At 37.7% G+C, this 20,621-nt stretch overlaps 1 protein-coding gene across 3 annotated transcripts in view; it reads left to right on the top strand.

Annotated features, from left to right (window-relative positions):
• The window catches only part of GRB14 (growth factor receptor bound protein 14), a 128,191-nt gene that overhangs the window by 55,520 nt on the left and 52,050 nt on the right, over positions 1 to 20,621 (top strand). Inside the window, exon 1 of one of the 3 annotated variants that reach the window (XM_047772753.1) lies at positions 7,244 to 7,462. The exons of the other annotated variants lie outside the window; for them this stretch is intronic. Coding sequence (XP_047628709.1) covers positions 7,400 to 7,462 — 63 coding nt within the window. The 5' untranslated portion in view covers positions 7,244 to 7,399. Of the gene's footprint in view, positions 1 to 7,243; positions 7,463 to 20,621 lie in introns of those variants that run through there. 3 annotated transcript variants of the gene reach the window in all.

Below are 20,621 nucleotides of genomic sequence, written 5' to 3'. Positions count from 1 at the left end.
CCAATGACTTTCTAGCTTCTAGAAATTCTTTTAACTATGGTCTACTGAAGGTACTTTTCTTATATCCCAACATGGTTTAAAAAAAGAAATGATTTCTTCTTCCTTAGCAGGAAATGACCTCTTCTTTTCCTCCTCTTCTTCTTGTCATTTGAAGGTTGAGGAGGGCATGAAGAAAGTTAGATGCTTATTTTCTGTATGCTTTTTTTTTTTTTCACTTTTTCAGTCACACCCAAGGCATAGGGAAGTCCCAGGCCAGGAATCGAACCTGAGCCACAGCTGCAACCTACTCCAACCCACTGCACTGGGCTGGGGATCGAACTCACACTACCTCGGAGACAATTCTGGGTCCTTAACCCACTGTGCCACAGCAGGAACCCACTGTGCCACAGCAGGAATTCCCTCTGCTTTCTTGATCTAACTATTTTTAAGAGGACCTTAAAGTATATAAAATTTAAAGTGTAGACAAGACATTTATGTTTTAATAGCCTATACTTTTGCTAATTATAATTTATGTTGCAAACTCACATTGTAGGGAAAAATGCAATTTTACTTATAATTGTTAATGTATTTGGCCACTTGATCCTGTATTTCTATCCTACTATCATCTTTGAAGTCTTGACTTCTTTCTGTTCTAATTATTTCCATTTCTCCCTAGGACTTACTTAGGAGTCATTCTTTCTTTCTCTTTTCCTTCCTTTTAGTCACCCTTCCACAGTTTGTCTTCCACACTGAAGTAAAATTCCACACTGAAGTAAAATTCACATCTTATCAAGTATCACTGCCCTTGAGGATGAGAGTCAAACTCAGCATGACATAGAATGACCATTCTTGTCTGACCCATGTTTTTCCAGATTCATATATGTTTCCATTACCTGGAATTACCTTCATTTTTGCATCTTTTGTTCACTTGGGGAACTTGTCTGCTATCTTACAGTGAAATTAAGCTCTTTTTCTTTTATGGTTCCAGAACTTTATATTCAGTTAAAGAACATAACACACTATTGTTAATTATTTTTAAGTGTCCATCTGCCCTCTTATAGTACAATACATTATACCTCCTTGGTAGGTAGACATAGTGCTCCTAGAAACTGTGTCAGTAGTGGAATACATTAACACTTTAAAAATACTTGAATGAGCTATGGATTGGTAATATTTATCACCATGAAAGCTTATGTCATTCAGTAATCTCTTTAAAAAAAAAATAAATTCATTCAGTCATCTCTTTAAAAGAAACTTTCTATCAGAGTTGAAATCCTAGACATTCTTGGTGGAAGGAAAGAGCCGTCAGAGTGGAAGGGGAAGAATAGGCTGGAGGAAGATCATTGAGTGGAAAGACTGATGCCATCTCATACACCTGCACCTAGGTAAGCAAAAGTCTTTGAGTAAGATGAGCTGATAGAACTAGAGGTTCCGGGTTTATGCCTAACATCTAGATTATTTATGGCTATTAAATGCTATAACCTGATAGTTTTAAGATATTTCGGAAACCAGTGTTCTTAGAACAACAGTTATATTTAGTGTTGACACTGCTGACCACCAATAGAACCATGTCACATAGCAAAAGAGTATCTAAATGATCCTGTGAAGAAGACTATGTGCTTTTGTTGAGAATAAATCATAAGGCTAGCAATTGTTAAGATGAGAAAGGAGGCTTAACTGCTGTGTAACCAGAGTGACTAGTCTTTCCACATTGATTGTGAGTGAATATAATGCCTACTGTGTACACAGAGTACCCTGCTAGGTGTTCTGGGAGCAGCAGAGGAAATGAAAGCCTGGGTCCCACCCTTAAGGATTATATTTTCATTAGACAAGAAAAACTAGGGCCTATGAAAGGATTCATTAGTTATTGAAGCAATGTATTTGTATGTACAAAGAAAGACAAATAAGAAATGGAAAAGTGTAGGTCCTTAAAAAAGGTGTAAGTCCAGAACAATGACTGATATAACTTTGAAGGAGGAGGGATGGAGGGGGTTGAATTTTAATCAGTCTTTGAGGGAGATAATGAATCTGGATGGGCTGTGCGCTACCTCAGATACGTAGCCCAATAGCACAATATACGGGGGGAGATGGGGGGGCAAAACAACTTGTGTTTTGTGTAAGACTGGTCAGTTGGTTGGCTAATCAGGTATTTTTGTAGGACTCAGTAATCAAGAAGAATTCTTTTTTTGTTGTTTGTTTGGCTTTTTAGGGCTGCACCCATGACATGTGGAGATTCCCAGGCTAGGGGTCGAACTGGAGCTACAGCTGCTGGTCTACGCCACAGCCACAGCAACACCATATCTGAGCTGCGTCTGTGACCTACAGCAGAGCTCACAGCAACGCCAGATCCTTAACCCACTGAGCAAGGCCAGGGATCGAACCCGCAACCTCATGGTTCCTAGTAGGATTCGTTTCTGCTGCACCACGACGGGAACTCCGGAGGTGGTGCAGCAGAAACGAATCCGATTAGGAACCATGAGGTTGCGGGTTCGATCCCTGGCCTTGCTCAGTGGGTTAAGGATCCGGCGTTGCTGTGAGCTGTGGTGGCAGGTTGCAGACGCGGCTCAGATCCCTGAGTTGCTATGGCTCTGGCGTAGGCTGGTGGCTACAGCTCTGATCCGACCCCTAGCCTGGGAACCTCCATCTGCCACAGGAGCGGCCCAAGAAATAGCAAAAAGACAAAAAAAAAAAAAGAAGAAGTATTCTTATGCCTTATACCTTTTCCCTACACCCCCGTCCCCCAATGTGTAAAGCCACTTGGGTAGACAGAGTGATGGTTAAAGGGAAGTTAGACATGTGTACCTACTTTCAAGGCATCTATATTCCAAATGATATAGGTGCTACACATAGAAAACAGTAACTGAAGCTTGACTAAACTGGTATATGATAAAGGGTAAAGAGATAGTCTGGAAAAGATAGATACAGTTTGAATCTGTTAAATGGGGAGAAATAACACCTGCTTTACAGCATTGTTAAAATGAAATACCATGTGTAAAGTACCTAACACTTACCAGGCACACTGTGTTTGTTGACTATCACTCCTTCTCCACCTCTCAATCTCTAAGAGAGATAGTTGCTTGAAGGATGCATGATCAATGAAACTTCCAGAAGAGGTGGAACTGGTCTTGGGCCTTGAAGATTTATGAGTTTTAATGAATGAACATCATGAACAGAGACATGGAAATTGAACATGCTCTGGGGAGCTCTAAGAAGGTTTTGTTGATATTGAGTAGAGAAGGGGTTTGAAAGTCAGGCTTGAGGAGTTTCCTTGTAGTGCAGTAGGTTAAGGATCTGGCATTGTCACTGCCACAGCTCAGGTTGCTGCTGTGGTACAGGTTTGATCCCTGGCCTGGGAACTTGTACATGCCATGGACAAGGCCAAAAAAAAAAAAAAAGAAAAGAAAAGAAAACAAAGAAAGTCAGGCTTGGCACCTAGAATTTGGCATACTCTTTTTCTGCCCAGATTCCACCTTGTACACTGACTTGACTAAGTGTTTACCTGTGTTGCCATGTGTCCCCTCCTTTGGTAAACAGGAATTAGCACTTACCAACTTTGACTTCCCCATAGCAAATATCATAGTACTTTACATATACCAAGACCCTCAATGCCTATTTATTAAATGAGTTAGTAAAACAAATGCTTAGTTAATCAGAGACAAGAAGGGTATGAAGATGACAATTTATGCTAATGTTATCTCCATTTATATAGTACAATGTAGAAGAGACTATTGTGAAGTGGGATTGTGGAATGCTTTGGAGAGGACCAGATGTGGTTTTCACCTTGACTGATTGACTTAGGTACTTTGTGAACTTGGGTGCATTTTTGCAACATGTTCTTATATCTGAGATCATTTTTAGCTGTCTGCTCTTCTGGCCTTAGTTTCCTATCTGTTGAATAGCTAAATCTCTCTTCATAGAGTTGTCATAAGGATTCAGTGAAAATTAGCTCAGTGCCTGGCTCATACTTGGGTGCTCACTTAAATATTATTAGTTATCATCATAATATTGATTGTTGTATGTTATGTTTTGTGTTATTCTTAATTCACATTGAAACCTTGATATACATATTTTGAGTGGCAGAATTCACCCTTGTTCTGTGAAAAATTGAACAAAAACCAAAATAATGTACAATGCTATCCTAATGAAATAGTATTTCATTATTGACCATGCTGTATTGAGTTTGTAATCTTGCAATATCAAAATTTAACTTTGGAAACAATGATCAAGTCCAAGAGAAGGCATAGGCCCAGTTCTTTGCAGAAGCAGTTCAAGAAGTGTTTTTCAGCACCTTCCTTGGGCTCTTCCAGGCCCTACCCAAAATTAATATCCTTGATCCTCATAGCAATCCAAATTGCTGCTCATAGCTTTTTTTTAGGGCCGAACCCATGGCATATGGAGGTTCCCAGGCTAGAGGTCGAATCGGAGCTATAGCCGTTGATCTACACCACAGCCACAGCAATGCCAGATCAGAGCTGCGTCTGAGACCTACACGACAGCTTATGGCAATGTTGGATCCTTAACCCACTGAGCGAGACCAGGAATCAAACCCTTATCCTCATGGATACTAGTTGGATTTATTTCTGTGGTGCCACACAGGGAGCTCCTGCTAGCCATAGCTTTTATCCCCATTTAGTGGCAGGTGAAGAAACTAAGTCTCAGGTGATATGATTAGTGAGTATGCAAGTCATTTATAATAATGGCTTTTTAAAAAGCATAGGCTAAAGTTAAGTTTTGAGGTAGTGTCTACAGTAACTAGGAAGTAAGATAAAGCACAAGAACACTTGGAAAGGATCACTGAAAAATGAGACTCTGCCCATGTTATTAAGTGTGAGTGTCATCTCATTAGTCTTTCAGCCTGTTGACTGTGAAGTGTATATGAGCTTTTTTCAAAGACCATTTCAGCAACAAAGTCACATTTTGTCCTTATGGTTTTCACTGAAAATTTATGAACTTTCATTCTCAAGAGTTCCAAAGAGATGACCTATCATAATTCAGCAGTTCGTTGTCTCTCAATGTTTTTTTTTTCTTGTTTCTTTTTTGTTTTGTTTTGTTTTTTAGGGCCACACCTGTGGCATATGGAAGTTCCAAGGCTAGGGCTCTAATTGAACTGCAGCTGCCTGCTTACAACACAGCTGCAACGATGCGGAATCCAAGCCACGGTCTGAGACCTACACCACAGCTCATGGCAATGCCAGATCCCTGAACCACTGAGCGAGGCCAGGGATCCAACCCTCATCCTCATGGATACTCCTTAGATTCTTTTCTGTTGCCCCACAATGGGAACTCCTGTCAATGTTTTTTAAGGGCGTCGGATGTTGTTTTGACTTGAAGGATTCATTATAGTGTGATGTAAAACAGCATCTCTGACTTCCCACTCACCTAGATTTCAAAACACACAGTCTGCTTTAAAAACCTCACTCTGTATCTTCATTCATTATCAAATTCTACATATTCTTTCCTCCTAATTGCATTTCAAAGCAAATGTCCTTTCCTCCTTGAAGCCTGCCATGATCTCACCTCTTCTACCTTGGTACACCCCTAGTACTTGGCTTTTAATCACAATTAGACTCAGCCCACTACCAAGAATGATTTTTAATTTAATAATGAGTATCTCTATTCCACTCTGAGGCAATAACTATCTTACTCAGCAACATGTTCTTAGCGACTGACATATCGCCTGGTACATAGTGGGTATTTTGCCTCATGATTTAGTGCAGTGAATTGCTTTGATTATGGTGGCACTTTTTGAAACCAGAGATAATACTTCTTTTAATATTCAAAAACGAAATTGAGAAAAGAAGAAAAAGCCAAAAGTTATAAGTAATGATCTTGAAATTATGTCGTTACTTTGGGCTTTGTTATCATCGTGTGCTTGCCAAAAAAAGGGACTCAAGGTTAACCCAAAATCTTTTACTTCGCAAATGGTGACTCCCCTCCCAGTATTTGTAGATTTTTGTTGGTGGTTTTCTTTTAAAAGACCATGATAAACCTAATAGGATGAGTATCCAATGAATGCCCCAAAACTAGATCTGTCTGTGACTTTTTTATGAAGTGAATGCCTGCCCCAGCTGCCATTGTGAGGAATCTGTGTAGGTTTTGAAATTCAAAGTAGGGAACCCTAGAGTTTGTAGTGTTTCTTTTTCTTTTGAGAAATATGAGATCACCATACATATAAAAACACACCCAAGTGAACCCTGCCCAGTAGCAGTTTAGATAATGAAATGGAAAGTTTGTGTCTCCGTCCCTGAGAATCTTCCATTTCATCTTGTTACCGCAACAACCACGTTGTGTTTGAGAAAGTGACGAGGAGTTCCCCTCATGCCAGATGCAGTGGGTCATTCTCTGTGCTCTGGTCAAAGAGTACTTGAGTATGTCCTTATTAAGATGTCAGTCCAGGAGGGGTTTATAATTATAAAAACTCAGATTAGTTTTATTTAATATTGAAATACTTTTATCATTTTTGAGTGTTTCACTTGATAGACCTTACTGAAAATTTAAACCAGAAATGGACCCTTCTCCAACCCTCAAAAGTGTTAGAATACAATTTTTAGGTACTGTAAGAAAAAAAGGCAAAATGGTTGTTAAAATTTTGAGTATTCCTTAAGCATGTTATTTTTTAAATGCTTTGAATTGAATGAAATATGCTCAGTTACACAGATCTGTGCTTTTTAAAAACATAACCACTTGCAATTCATGTATTATAGTTTAAGGCGTCCTTTATATTTAACGTTTTTATTTAGGTTGATTTGTTAAAGTAATATTTAAGAAGAATATTTAGGCGTGTGACTTCAAGGATAGCTGAAAAGCCCATAATATAAAATTTTAACTGTTTAGGAGATGAAGTGCATAAATGCGTATTGAAATCCTTTTATTATAACTTAATACTTTTGGACAAGTTCTAAACTGAGGATTATTTTTTGTGCCTTATAAACTTTGTTTCAATCTACCCATTTATCAATTTTACGAGTAGCATAAGTAAATTTAGTGCATCTGCATATTTATACTCTTTAAATAGACCAATGTAAACAGTTTCTTATCTGCCATATGTTGAAATGTTTTAGTAAAGACGTAACTGCCTAGTCAACAAAGAATGGCATTGAATTGCACTGTTTTGGAAAAAAAGTTAAGTGAACTAGATGCCTGTTAATCTGGTTCTTTAAATATCATAAACAAAAGTATCAGAATGTGTTTCCAAGGACAAAGGCGGAGTTTTCTGGGCTTTGATTGGTCACTGCCTTGTCCTGTCCCACAGCCATCCTTAATTGGCTTTGGGTAGATTGGAATCACATAAGCAGAGTGACATTTATTACTTTACTAGTAGTCTCTTCGCACTGAGCCCCGAGATTCCCAAGGACTAACTGTAAAAGATTTCTTTCATTTCATCCATGATCTCCGAGAGGGGATCATTCTAAGAGCAGGCATGAGTTTGAGTGCAAGAAGAGTCACTCTGCCTGCAATAACGCCAATAGTTCTACAGAAAAGGGTATGTGACTTTTGCTTTTTTTTCTTTTTCTTGCTGTTTTTTTCCTTCCTGTTACTGTGTTTATTAATGTGTTAGAAATTTTCATTACATATCCTGAGAGAGACTAATTCATTGAGGCTATAGGTGATTAAAGAATAGATTATTGAAATTAGACTAGGGAGAAAAAAAAGCTGGGCTAGAACATCCCTGTAGTAAAAAAAGCTCCATGTGAAAGCAGTCTGGTCTCAATTTCAGGGCATTGTGATTTAGAGACTGTATTGAAGCCTTTTCTTTCTGTTTTTCCTTCTACTGTAACTTCAGGCCTCTTTGCCTTTAGTTCAATAGGCAATCTGCTAGCTATTATGTTTTACATTTGTTTACTAAGGAGCCGTTTCTTTGTTTCACTATAATTCATAATGCATCCATCTTCATTGTTGAATGGACTATATAATTGTCTTACTACTTAAACATATGGCACCAATTTATTATCTTCTTGTTTTCTACCCATTTGTATTGAATTTCTGCTTACTTGCTTAAGAAAAACTTTCCATTAAATTCCCTTGCGGGAAAAAAAAAAAAAAACTCTTCCTGTTAATTATTAATGCAGTTAGTCCTGTGTGTGAAAATATTTTGCCTATTAGTTTTTTGTAAAATTTATTTCTATTCCTAACTTGCAGCATTGTATTTTATATGGTAATAAATACACCATGCAATGTATGTAGCATTTAAGTAAAACTGAATATACTAAGCTAACTTGCAAATACCCCAAGAACAATATATTGAAATCCTTAAAGAATCACATCTGTTGTATAGAAAAAGAAAGTACCAAATACATTTTGGCACTGTGCTTTCTGAATGGTTTTGGTGACACTAGAAACTGTAACATTTATTTCCATAGCTGACTGTATTCAATATTTAACTATTAGTGTATTTCATTAAAAGTCATAGTTTATTTGGAAGTGACAGATTTTACAGTGAGAGTATTTTTTTTAAAGAAGTGTGTCTTTTTGTTTTTAATTTTTAGGTTTTCAGTTTCTTTTCTTATCCAATTGGCTGCTTATTCACCAGAGACGTTTTACTTGGCAGTGAAAATGTATATGATAATTTTGCCAACATTTATTCTTTATCTGTCTTGATGCCTTTGTCTCATCTTAGGCAAATTTAATTAAAAATATTTTGCTTTGAGCTGAAATCTTTATTTTGATTTAGACTTTGCAGTACTTTAAAGATGACCATATAGATTCCATGGCCCATTGGTAATGTGAAGAGGTATACTAGAGTATATCAGAACTAAGGCCTTATGTTTGAATTCTTCTTTATCCAGTTAATTTTGCAGTTTGGATTAACTAAGAAATGTTCATCCTATGGGTTCTTTTTTTTGTTTTTTTTTTTTTGCTCAACATGTTGGTACAGTGAAAAACCTACCCACCTGGATTCTCTGTTTCATAGCTGTGTAACCTTGAGCAAGTCACTTAAGTCTCTGTCATTATTTCCTCACCTGTAGTGTAATAGTTGAGAGGTTTTCATTCAATGTTCTTTTCTGTCTTATTTGTGTCTGTAATTCTGTGAATCAAATAATACATTTTTAAATTTTCCTAATTTGAATAAAATATTTAAACCATTTCTTATTTTCTTAGAGTATAAAACATTAGAAAAAGATGCTGTCATTTTCAAGGACTTGGAGCAGTTAGTCTAGGGAAATTGGTATGAGTAAAACTTGGCTGGAAAATGATATCCAGCATGATTGGTAAGTAGCAAAACAAGATTACTCTGGAAAGCTGTGGTTATAATTGATGTTAGGTCTGAGCTGCCAATGGACACATCATTGTGATTTCTTTTGGTCTTTGTTATAATAAGCTTCTAGTCAGGTTTCTATTATAATAATTATATAAGTCAGAATTCCCTAAGCCCAAGTCCATGTTATTCCTTCCCAGTGAGTACACATATTAAATGTTCATATAATTTGGCACATCATTTACTGAAAGTACTTACGCTGTTTCTTTCTCCCAACATTTTAACCCTCAAAGGATGCATTGTCTCTAAGATTGTGTTGGAAATCTTAGTATCTTATTTTGGGAACTGGGTATTTTTCTGACGAAAAAATACCTATCTGCTCTGGTCACACCATGCTTTTTTTTTCTAAGATAGGAAATTATTCCACACTTATAATTAACTTCTTGTTTTCTAAATGCACCATAATTTAAGATGATACAAATTAATACAAGCATTTCTCAGAGTATTTGGGGGGCAGTTTCTCACTGACCAAGAAGGCAGGTGCATTTTCCACAGATTTGGCATAAAGTTTGCTCATCCTGACTGAACAGTTCTTGCAAAAATAATTTGCCAGCTGGAAACCTAATCATTTGAAAGGCTGAGGGCATTTCTGAAAATGCTTAATAGTGCTAGGGAATAATATTCTTATCGGCTAGTGTAGCTGATCTAAGGGGGCATGAGATTTGCCTGAGATTTGTTGGGAACTTGAACTTTGAACATGGCCCTTACTTAACATGGTGTGGGTCTTTTTTGTAGCATATCATGTATATTTTGATCTTTGAGGAACATCAAATTTCATTAGACTATCAAGTAAATTGGAAAGACATATGTGACTTTCTCTAATTCTGTTAGGAACTGATTTTCTTGATCTAGTTAATCAAGATTCTTGTGAAGAAAGTTTCATCCTGTCTCTCAGAAATGATCACATACTCACCAAATGTGCTGAATGAATCCTTTAAGTCAGAACATTTTTGTCAGATTACTACTAGGTTATGCCTTTTTTTTTTTCCTTCAGATGAGAAGACTGAGTCTCTTGGGTGTTGAGTGACTTTTGCAAGGTCACCCGGAGGTCAATGGCAAAGCTAGAAATAGAATCTTGGTCTTGTGACTTCCAGTGTGTTTCTCTTATTAGATATGTGTTACCTCCTGAAATTAATGTTAATGAAATTGCCTTATGGTGTGTATAATTGCCATTCAACTTCTAGTCTAGAATTAGCTTAGGCAAATCCTTTCATCTTCCTCTGCACCTCCACCAACTCCCATATGCTCTAGTGTAGAAAACATTTTATTCAGAAAGCAACTGTAAGCAACAAAGTGTGTGTGTGTGTGTGTGTGTGTGTGTGTGTGTGTGTCAGTGAGAGAGAGAGAGAGAGAGAGAGATGGAAAGATGATTTTACTCAGAGCTCTAATTGGGTTCATTACATCAAGAAACTATTTTAAGGTCCCAGAGAGTTAACAAAAGATTCGAGCATTGTAAGGCTTATACTAAGTGCAATATAAAATTCACATTCTTTTTATAGAAAGGCTGCAAGGTCAGAAGGCCAGATATCCTTATGCTGATTCTGTGGGTAGGAGGGGTTCTACATCTATCAGATTAAATTGTTTTGCAAATTATGTTTATAAGCCTTTCTACATTCTTTATCCATATGACAGGTATGAGAGACTTTCATGCACACATAGAATCCTGAAGTGTCTTCTAAAATCTCAGAGAAAAAAAGGGATACTTTTTAGAATATACTTTTCATAGAATTCAAATCTTTTTGAAAACCCAAAATTCATGATTATAATATGGAGCAATGTCATTTATTAAAAGATTCAGTTCTCCATCTGTACAAGAGAAAATGTTATATTTTCTTCTTCATACAATTAGAATTATTGCTATGAATTTCTAAAAAACAGTTTTGTAAAGAGTGAAAAAATATAGATCATCATATCGCTATTTTCCCCAGAAACTTTAAAATACACACGAAATCAGTCCAAGCAGATGTAGCCTTCACTGTGCTTCAGGGCCTGGATGCATGGCAGTTTTCCCAGCTTCACTAAAGCCTCCACTCTAGCACATTTTTCTCCTTGTGCTCCAACCAGGGTTTGCTTTTGTCCCTCTGTATTTCCGTCCTCATCATGTGCTCCATGGCATATAGACAATTCCAAGATCCTGTTGGCTTTCACAAAGGCTGTTGTCCATGTCCCAGCTCAGGTTGTGGTACCGTCCTGAGGCCTTATAAGACTCTTCCTCGTCACGTCTATCCTAATAGTGTTTTAACTCAGGTGTCAATGGATACGCCTTTGTTACTCATCTCAAAAATTCAGTAACTGCTTAAAAAAAAAAAAGAATTCCCATTGTGGCTCATTGGAAACGAATTTGAGTATATCCATGAGGACGCAGTTTCGATCCCTGGCCTTAATCAGTGGGTTAAAGATTCAGTGTTGCCGTGAGCTCTGGTGTAGGTCATAGAGGAGGCTTGGATCTGGCGTTGCTGTGGCTGTGGTGTAGGCCAGCAGCTACAGCTCTGATTTGACCTCTAGCCTGGGAACTTCCATATGCTGTGGGTGGTGTGGCCCTAAAAAGACAAAAAAAAAAAAAAATTCAGTAACTGCTGCCTTGTGACATCAATTTTGTTTTTACCTTTTATGATGTTTAAGTCTTAGTAGTTATTCTTAGGTGTGTATCTTAAACTTTCTGGCTTCTCAAATTTGACTTTTCGTTTTCTCTGTGAATCTTATGTATTTTTATGTATCATTCAATATTTGGTTTTCAAAGTTTGTCATTGGATTTTTGCTTTTGTTTTTTGTCTTGCAGCAGATCTTACATTTCTAAGGGAGTGACCCTTTAAATAAAGTGCTTTGTCAGTTGCAGGCTGAATTTAATTCATGTAACCGGAAAACTCAAATGACAGCATATTAAACATGGGAGAGATTTGTTTTTCTTTCGCTTTACGAGAATAATCGGTCCAAAGCTAACGTAGCTATCCTGCTATGTCCCCAGGCAACCACCCTTCTCTTGCTTTCTATTATATCTTCCTTAGTGTAGGTCCCTTTTCCTTTTATGGAAAGATAAATGCAAATCTCCAGTCATCCTGCTCACATTCCTGGCATACAAAATGAAAAGAACCAAGGGCATAACAGCTAGTTCAGATGTTAGAGTGCCACAGGGGAGTAATGGGTAACTTCTGCTTACATCTTACTGGCCAGGATTGTGACACGTAGTCGACTCTGGCTACAAAGGAAGCCAGGAAATGTAGGCCTGGAGCTCCACACGCTGCCCTTCTCATCAGAATCAGGACACACGGAGGATGGTTCTTGGTGCCCAACTACCCATCTCCAGTGCAAGTGCCTCCAACATCTTAGGCATTCAGAAAATGTTTGTCCCTTAGGTTTTTGTTATTGTTATGCCAGGTACAAAATGTGCTTATGCTTTTTGAACAAATGTATTCGATTACTTGATTGGAGATAGTAGAAGGTGCAGTAAGCTGAGAGAGAACAGATTTCCTGAGTAGGGAAAGGTAATGGAAATTACAGGTGTGACCTGAGTTTAAGTGGCTGGCTTGCTTGGAAGGTGGTTGTGACGTGGTGGGGAGTATTCTTATTGCTTTTTACCTACAGTTCTCATTCTTGATAAACTTTTATTTTTCTTCTGCCTTTTTAATTTTTATTCAGGGTAATGTAGTTGCTTATTTACCCAGGAAGGGTATCACATAGATGAATGGATTTTCATATTTTTACAAAACGCTGCCTTTCCCTAGATGTGAGTTTTTAGGAAGAGTGATATACCTGAGATCTTGTGGTTTAAATCCTGGAAGCCCTGAGTTTGAGTTCAGCTCTGTCACTGATCAGTGGTATGACTTTAAGTGCCTTCTTTTATATCTTTCTGAGAATCAGATTCACTTTCTTGGGGATAATGATGCTTCCCCACAGAACAATTGTAAGGATTAAATAGGATAAATATTTAGAAGTACTTGACACATAGTAGAAGCTCAACCAGTGTGAATTCCTTTTTTTCCCCACTCATCTGGGGAATGGTGTGTTTTACTAGTTTCATAAAGAGTTTAAAATCTCCCTATTGTTATGATTTTAAACTTTGGGGACCCTATCCTATTAAGGTAATTATCCAAAAATTTTCATTATAGCAAATGAATCAAATAAAAGTCAGGTCCTTGATACGGTGCAGTAAGAGAGAAAAAAACCATTATGTCTTTCAAATTCATGTTCCCTTTGCTTACTTTCTGTATACAGACTCTAATTTGAATTTGAAAAACTTAACTCAATTATTATATGCTGGTAAATATATATTTTTTTAACCTGGGAATGTAGATGTAAATATATAAGAGTAGTTAGATAACTTCTCCTTTTACTATTCTAGGGACTATCAGACACAGGCTTCTGGCTTATATATTTGAAAAAGGTACAGTTGTGCCTAGTGTTAGGAAGTTGTTTCAGTGGACAGAGGTGACAGTACAGGAATGTGAACCAGATGATGATAAGGGCTGTGTCAGTTTTGATCATCACTGGATTCAAGTGGCCATCACAGGGATCAGACAAAGTTGGTGTATAGTCACTATTTGTTAAATAAACACAATTTTTGAAAAAAACAATTGGGCTTTTTTTATACTGACCTGTCATTGGCCTTTTCTTCTCTGCATTTGTCTCTCTGTGACATTCATTTCTTTTTTTCCTGGGTTCTATACCTTGTGGTGAGAAGCCATGCACTCAGGGCCCATATCAGCTAGTCCACCCTGTGTTTTCATGACCTGTTTCCTCCACGTGTTGCTGTAGACAATTTAGAGCACTCTCTGCCCTCTATGCACCCCAATATAAATAAAAACAGCTGTCCTCTGTCCAATACTGATTACAACAGTCTCGTTAATCCTTGTAAGGATCTGGCAAGATTGGTGGAAACTTGGGATAGGAAAGTGAGGCTTGGAGAAGTTAAGTATCTTACCCCAGGTCCAGTGCTAATGAGTAATAAGCAGAGCTGAGCCCCTAGTGGGCCTCACCAGCGCAGGGGGCTGCCCAAAACAATTGATGAACACCCATGTACTGCAGAGCCGAACTCCATTGTGCAGCTGCAACACTCTTACCTTGTATAGGCTATTCATCCTGAAGATCTCTCTCTCTTTTTATTTTTACCAACCTGTCTTTTGACCCCATAGTTATTTTCTCCTTGTTGAGCATGCAATCTTGCCTCAAAGATGTAGTGATTATGAGTTCCCACTGTGGCTCAGTGGGTTAAGAACCTGACTTAGTCTCCATGAGGATGAGGGTTCCATCCCTGGCCTCACTCAGTGGGTTAAGAATCTGGTGTTGCTGCAAGTTGCAGTGTGGGTCACAGATGCGACTCGATCTGATATTGCTGGGGCTTGGCATAGGCTGGCAGCTGTAGCTCCAATTTGACCCCTAGCCTGGGAACTTCTATATGCCGCAGGTGTGGCCATAAAAAGAAAAAAAAAGATATGGTAATTAAACCATATGTCCTTGAGGCTCAATAGGAATCTCTTGGGCCTTACTCATTTTGCTTTCAAAAATGTGTAATAGTCACTATTATGAATCGAGTGCTATCAGCTTGCCATCATTTTGCCCATTTTGCAGGATGAGGATTCCTAGACTCATTATCGATAAGCTGATGGCCTAGGATCTGATCACAGAGTGGATTCTGAAGTCCACCATTGCCATAAGCCCCTGGACTGAACCTCCATAAGAATGAGGGCCATGCCTCATATTAGTTTGCAAACTACAATGTTTGGTCCACACTTGGCAGTGAAGGCAGATTAAAAATAGCTGAGCTGATTAACAGTCTAAGACTCTTGCTTGGGGCGGTCTTAGGGCTGGCTCTCCTGGCCGTACCCCAGCACCCTCAGCCAATTCTAGAAAACAAGAATATCTTTTGGCCAGAAAAAATAAGTAAGACCTTTTGTTCTTTTGAATATTAAACCCTCTGATAGGATAAAGATTTTATACCTCTGTAAGATATTAAAGATCCTTGCTCTTAACACAGTTTCAAAAGAGGAATTAAAAAAACATTTTGGCAAAAATAGATTTGTCCTAAATTGCTTATAGCTTCCTATTTGGACTTGCATATTTGGACATATACATTCAGTTGTGTTTGTGAAAATATCATAAATATTTTACAGTTTCAGAAGTCAAAATTAGTTTGGATAGTTCTATCAGGATTTGAAGAAAAATCTTGACATCACCTCTTAAATGCCAGGGAGGATCTCCAGCTTGAGTTCTAGGAGAGGTGGCTTTTATGTATATACCACCTGAAGTGACATATATGTGTATACACACACATACACAGTCACATACCACCCTGCCCCCAATCTTTCTTATTAAAAATGTAAATGTGATTGATCTTAAAATTTAATAATTAGGGATATTTAAAAATAAATTTAATTTGTTAGCAGCTTACAATTATATGAAGCAGAACTTTCACAGGGTTAACAATGTTAAAGTTGTAATTTTCAGAGCATCAGGTTTTCTTTCTCTATTGGCACTGAGAAATAATGACTCCCTCTGCCGGCTGATTCCATTTATGCAATTTTGCCAGCAAGTCATGCTGAGAAAAGTAAAACACAAATAACCTTTTTTTGACATTCAAAAAGCTAGGTGCTTTGGGACATACATACATATTTATGTTCAGGTTTTTGGTTCTCTAATATTTTTATCCAATATGTTGTGTGGAAGCAGCAGCTTAAAGCAGCATGAAAGTTAGGTAAGCAAATTAAAAAGAACAGGGTCCTGTAGGAGCCCAGGGATGGGATTCCAGGCTGGTTCTGCCTGTGGCCAGCCTGAGATACCCTAGCAAGTCAGTTTCAGCTTATTCACTTGTAAAATGAAAAGATTTCAATGGATATTTTCTAGGAGTCATCTTAACCCTTAGTATTTTATTTTAACAGTGTTGATTCCATTTCTTTTATAGGAATAGACATGTTTTACACTGATACACAGTTTTCCATTGATATAAAATAAGTATTCAAAAAAGTGAAGGAAAGGTAAAATTACAAAAATTGATATAAATCAGTTTTTCTAGTGCTGTCATAGCATGGGAATGTTAGGTCTAGAAAGTGATATTTTGCATGGTATGATAAGTTTGTAAAATAATACCCCTCAAATGCACCAGAAAGACTGAATATAGCAAATTTCATTGATTCTGTGGCACCTTAAATTATAAGAAATATCATTATTTTTTGTGCTTCCAATTAAACAATGGCATACCATTGATGGTTATTTATGTCTGAGTTTCAGAGGCATGAAATGTGAGTTGTGCTTTTAAAAATCAGTGGCATAAGGTAGTTCCTAAAAGTGCTTCAACTGATGCAAGGCAGCTCAAGAATTACAGTAAAAATCTGATGTGTCCTGGGCTCTACTAAATACTCTCTTTCCTCTTCTTGTATTTTACCCTCTTTTCCAAACATTTCTTTCCCCACCCCTCCCCAACTTGTCCTTCTTTCTCACTATGTGAAACAGTTATTAACTTTTTCGCTTAGACATGTCTTATGGTTATTCTGGGAACAAACGACTGCTGAAAAACTGAAATGAGATACTGGAATAACATTGTGTCCAACGTAAGCATGACTGGTGGTTTTCTGCTTTAAATATGAATAAACATTAGCACTTGTGAAGTTGTTTTTTTTTTTTTTTCACTTCAAAGATGAACTAGCCAGCACTGGCATCTTCACAGGAATTACATGAGTTTTAAAAACACTGAGGCTTCAGAGAACACTCCTTTGATGAACTCACTGGAAACATTAGTGTGAGATTTATGATTCGACCCTCTTTATTATTCGTATTGGATTTAGGTCCTAAAATCATATGAATATATACATATGTATATGTGTATGTCCATGGTTTGGGATATTTTTAGACTTAGTTTTTAATGTTGGCCTTCTTTTATAATGAAATTGGAGCTGTTTCTTTTGACTTTTTTTTCCTAGCCCATAACAGCACACTGAAAGGGCTTCTGGTTTCTCATGTTATAAAACTGAACCCCTGCTTGAGTTAGGGTCTTTCTTGCTGTCCTCTAGGAAGAAAGGAAGCCCAAGGAAGGAGCAGTCTGCAGAGCTCTTGGCCTGAGAAGAGGAGCAGAAATGGTGAAGAACAGAGTAGGGGAATGAAGTAGAGCAGAGGGGCTACAAGGAGACTTTCTGCGCCTCCCTTTGCCTGCAGACCGGCTTTCTTCACTTGGTTGGAAGCCTAGACACAGCATGATGGACAGTGTCACTGAAGCAGACTGTCAGGTGTGGCAGGGCTGAGTCGCTTGCCATGCCAAGTTTGGTGTATTTCCAGCAGTGAGGCCACACCGGGCCTCTTTGGCATGATGCTGAATGGGAAATGAATTCGTATAGCATGAAACTTCATCCTTGCATTTTGAATTCCTATCCAAAGGTCCCAGAAGATCTGTATGGATTCCCCAAGCAGCACACTCCTTTAATTCTGAATTATTTCATCTCTTTATCCAGGCTTACCCTGTAATTTTCCTGTTGAATGTAATAACCTACAAATATATACAGGTTCAGAGTTTTTAAAGAGGCAATGTGGGGATGATCCATTTTGTGCTCTTGAGGATTGTGGACTGACAAACCCTGTCCATGGTCACTTCATGGAACTGCCTCACCAAACCCTAAGCTGTCTCTGGTTTCAAATGTGAGGGGGGCAAAAACCCTTCAATTTGGTTAATAAGCCATTGTAGGGTAGATATTTCTATTACCTGTAGCTGAACTTGTTCCTAAATAATTAGCTCACCAAGTGGTTATCATCATTCTCTTACAACCTTATAATCTTATTCTGGTAAGACTGTCTTCCCAAAACTTAATTCTCTATTTCCAACCGTTGGAAAAAGATACTTTATCATGTGTGTACCTTAAAAAGGGTCCCCTCTTGTGGTGGCCCCCTCTCTAGTTTGCATGGATGAGAAGCCATTGTCCATCAGACCTGGGCAAAAGCTTGCCTTCCTTAGGTCTCCTAGCACCTGTACTTCCTCGTAGCTCAGTCCCACTCACCTCAGACAAGTGGTCTGTCTACTGCTCCCTGCACATTTTTTATTTCTTTAGTTCTCAGTATTTCCGTTCATGGTGTTTGTCCCACTCAGATGTTCTAACTTTATTTTTTTCAAATTCTCAGAGAGTCCCAGACTTAAAATGGGCCGGAGGTCACCTTACCCACCTTTGTTCGGTCCACAGATTTCTTGCCATCTTTCCTATGGTTTCTCTTTCATCCCATGTCTGTCCTTTCTCCCCTCAAGGTTTGAAAGTTACTGTTTTAGAATCCCTAACATTGTCTCCTAGAGGGCCGTTCATGATGGTTTCAGTCATCACTCAAGGAGGATTTACACTGTGCCAGGCACTGTACTGACTGCTGGGGACAAAATGGGAAGCACATATTGACATCGTCCCTGCTGCTGCGTTGTGAGTAGTGGAAACTGATGGATAGTAGTGACATAGCTGCACATATGTACACATGAAACAAAGGGCCTGAACCTAAACTGCGAGGAATGTTAAAAACTTCCCCACAGACAGCGAGTTCTGCTGTACAGCACAGGGAAATATGTCCAATCTCTTGGGATAGAACATGGTAGAAGATAATATGAGAGAAAGAAATATGTATATATGTATGACTGGGTCACTTTGCTGTACAGCAGAAATCAGCAAAACATTGTAAATCAACTGTCAAAAAAAAAAAAAAAAAAAACCTTCCCCACAGAAGTAATGGTTTATTTGGGGGATGAGAAGTAGAAGGTGGGGCACAGTGCTTTAGGTAGCAGTGTAGTGGGTACAAAGGCCCTGGGTCAGGAAGGAGCATGGCTATTTTAAGAAACAGAGAAAATACAGTTAAAATGAGAGAATAAGGAAAGGACTATTGAGAATATAGTTGTTTTAAGGGGCCACAGGGATATGACATGCCTGTTTATGTCATTCAATTCCTATATTTCTGATATTGGTGACAATATCTACTTTGAGTTAATATCTAGGAACTAATTGAATATATACTGCTCATGCTCCAATAAAATATGTTGTTGGATTTCCCTTTCAATGGAGAGAATTTAAGCCTCCCTACTACCTGGATTCTCTAAACTATGAACTATTTTGCTTTTAATAAATATTTGCCAGCTAACAAACTAATAAAGGATGACAGAAAGGAAGCAACAGCTTTTCTTGAGCTGTTGGATCTTTTAGAACAGTCTCTGTTTTTAAATACAACATTTGTTAGAGGTTTGGAATAAGTAATAATGAATATATTATTTTCCATTTCCTTCAAGGGAACACATTGAGTTGCTTAATTCAAAATATCTAAGACTGCTTCCTCTTATCTTAGGACACTGCATTCCTTATTTAGAAGAATGACAAAATCCAGGGCTACTCTGACCTCTATATAAAAATATTTCAGTGATTTAGGTTCGTTGCTTATCTGTTAAAAATACTGGAGAAAAAAACTGAAACATTACAAGATAGCTTTATAATCCTCCTTTATAAAGGATGATAAACTTACTTGGATGATAAACTTTTAAAGAGCTGAAGAAATAAGCTTTGCTTTGGGACCCAGTTGAAATCAAATTTCTGTGGGTCTTGTTCCTTATTTTCTGTTAATTATATAAAAGCATGTATAATTAATAGATATAATAAATGCATTTATTTTTCTGCTGAAAAAATATATACTTTTACAATAAGAGCTTGGTATTTAAATAATGATGTTTATCTTAAATTAAATATTAACAAGAATTAATATTTAATTCGGTATTAAATGTGGTATTAAGTATAGTTAATCTAAAAATCAAATCTAAATTTTTCCCAAATAGAAACTTTGACAGGGAAGATAACCATGCTCAACGCTTTTTTTTTCTTTTTTTTTTCCTTCTCTTTTGCCCTTTCTTCTTTTTATTTATTTTTTAAAGCTTCTACTTCATCCTGTGGATTCTTAATCCTTAGTTATATGTAATCTGTGATCTTTTTTAACCTGCTGAATGATTATCCCTTTTCTCTCCTTCCTTCTCTGAAGAAATAAAGGGTAAGTGGGGGAAAGATGTCAGGTAGCTACTTACCGATGGGTCCAATGCTCCTGTCTGCTCTGTGGCATTCCCAAATGACCAGATGACAACCCTGAGATTTTTTTTCCCCACATATTCCAGGATAATCTAGTCTGGAAAGGAACTAGCTCTCCTGTTCCATCACTTTCTGAGGTCTGCAGGGAGGTGGAGAAAGGCTGACTGCTTCGCCCCTGCCCAAGGCTTTCCTGAGGCTTTCCACACAGTCTTTTCTGAGAATCAGAATTTCCGGTGATTATAGCAGATGAATACTATGTGTGCTTCAGGAGCAAGGCAATACATATTGAATTGATTTTGAAATTCAATCTCTATTTTTTCAGAAATGGCCTTTGTCTTATATTTTAAATATTTCATCTCTTTTAGTCCCTAGGC

The sequence above is a fragment of the Phacochoerus africanus genome, chromosome 3 (assembly GCF_016906955.1).
Source record: "Phacochoerus africanus isolate WHEZ1 chromosome 3, ROS_Pafr_v1, whole genome shotgun sequence".
NCBI classification, from domain to species: Eukaryota; Metazoa; Chordata; class Mammalia; order Artiodactyla; family Suidae; genus Phacochoerus; species Phacochoerus africanus.
This window is presented reverse-complemented; position numbering and strand designations above follow the sequence as displayed.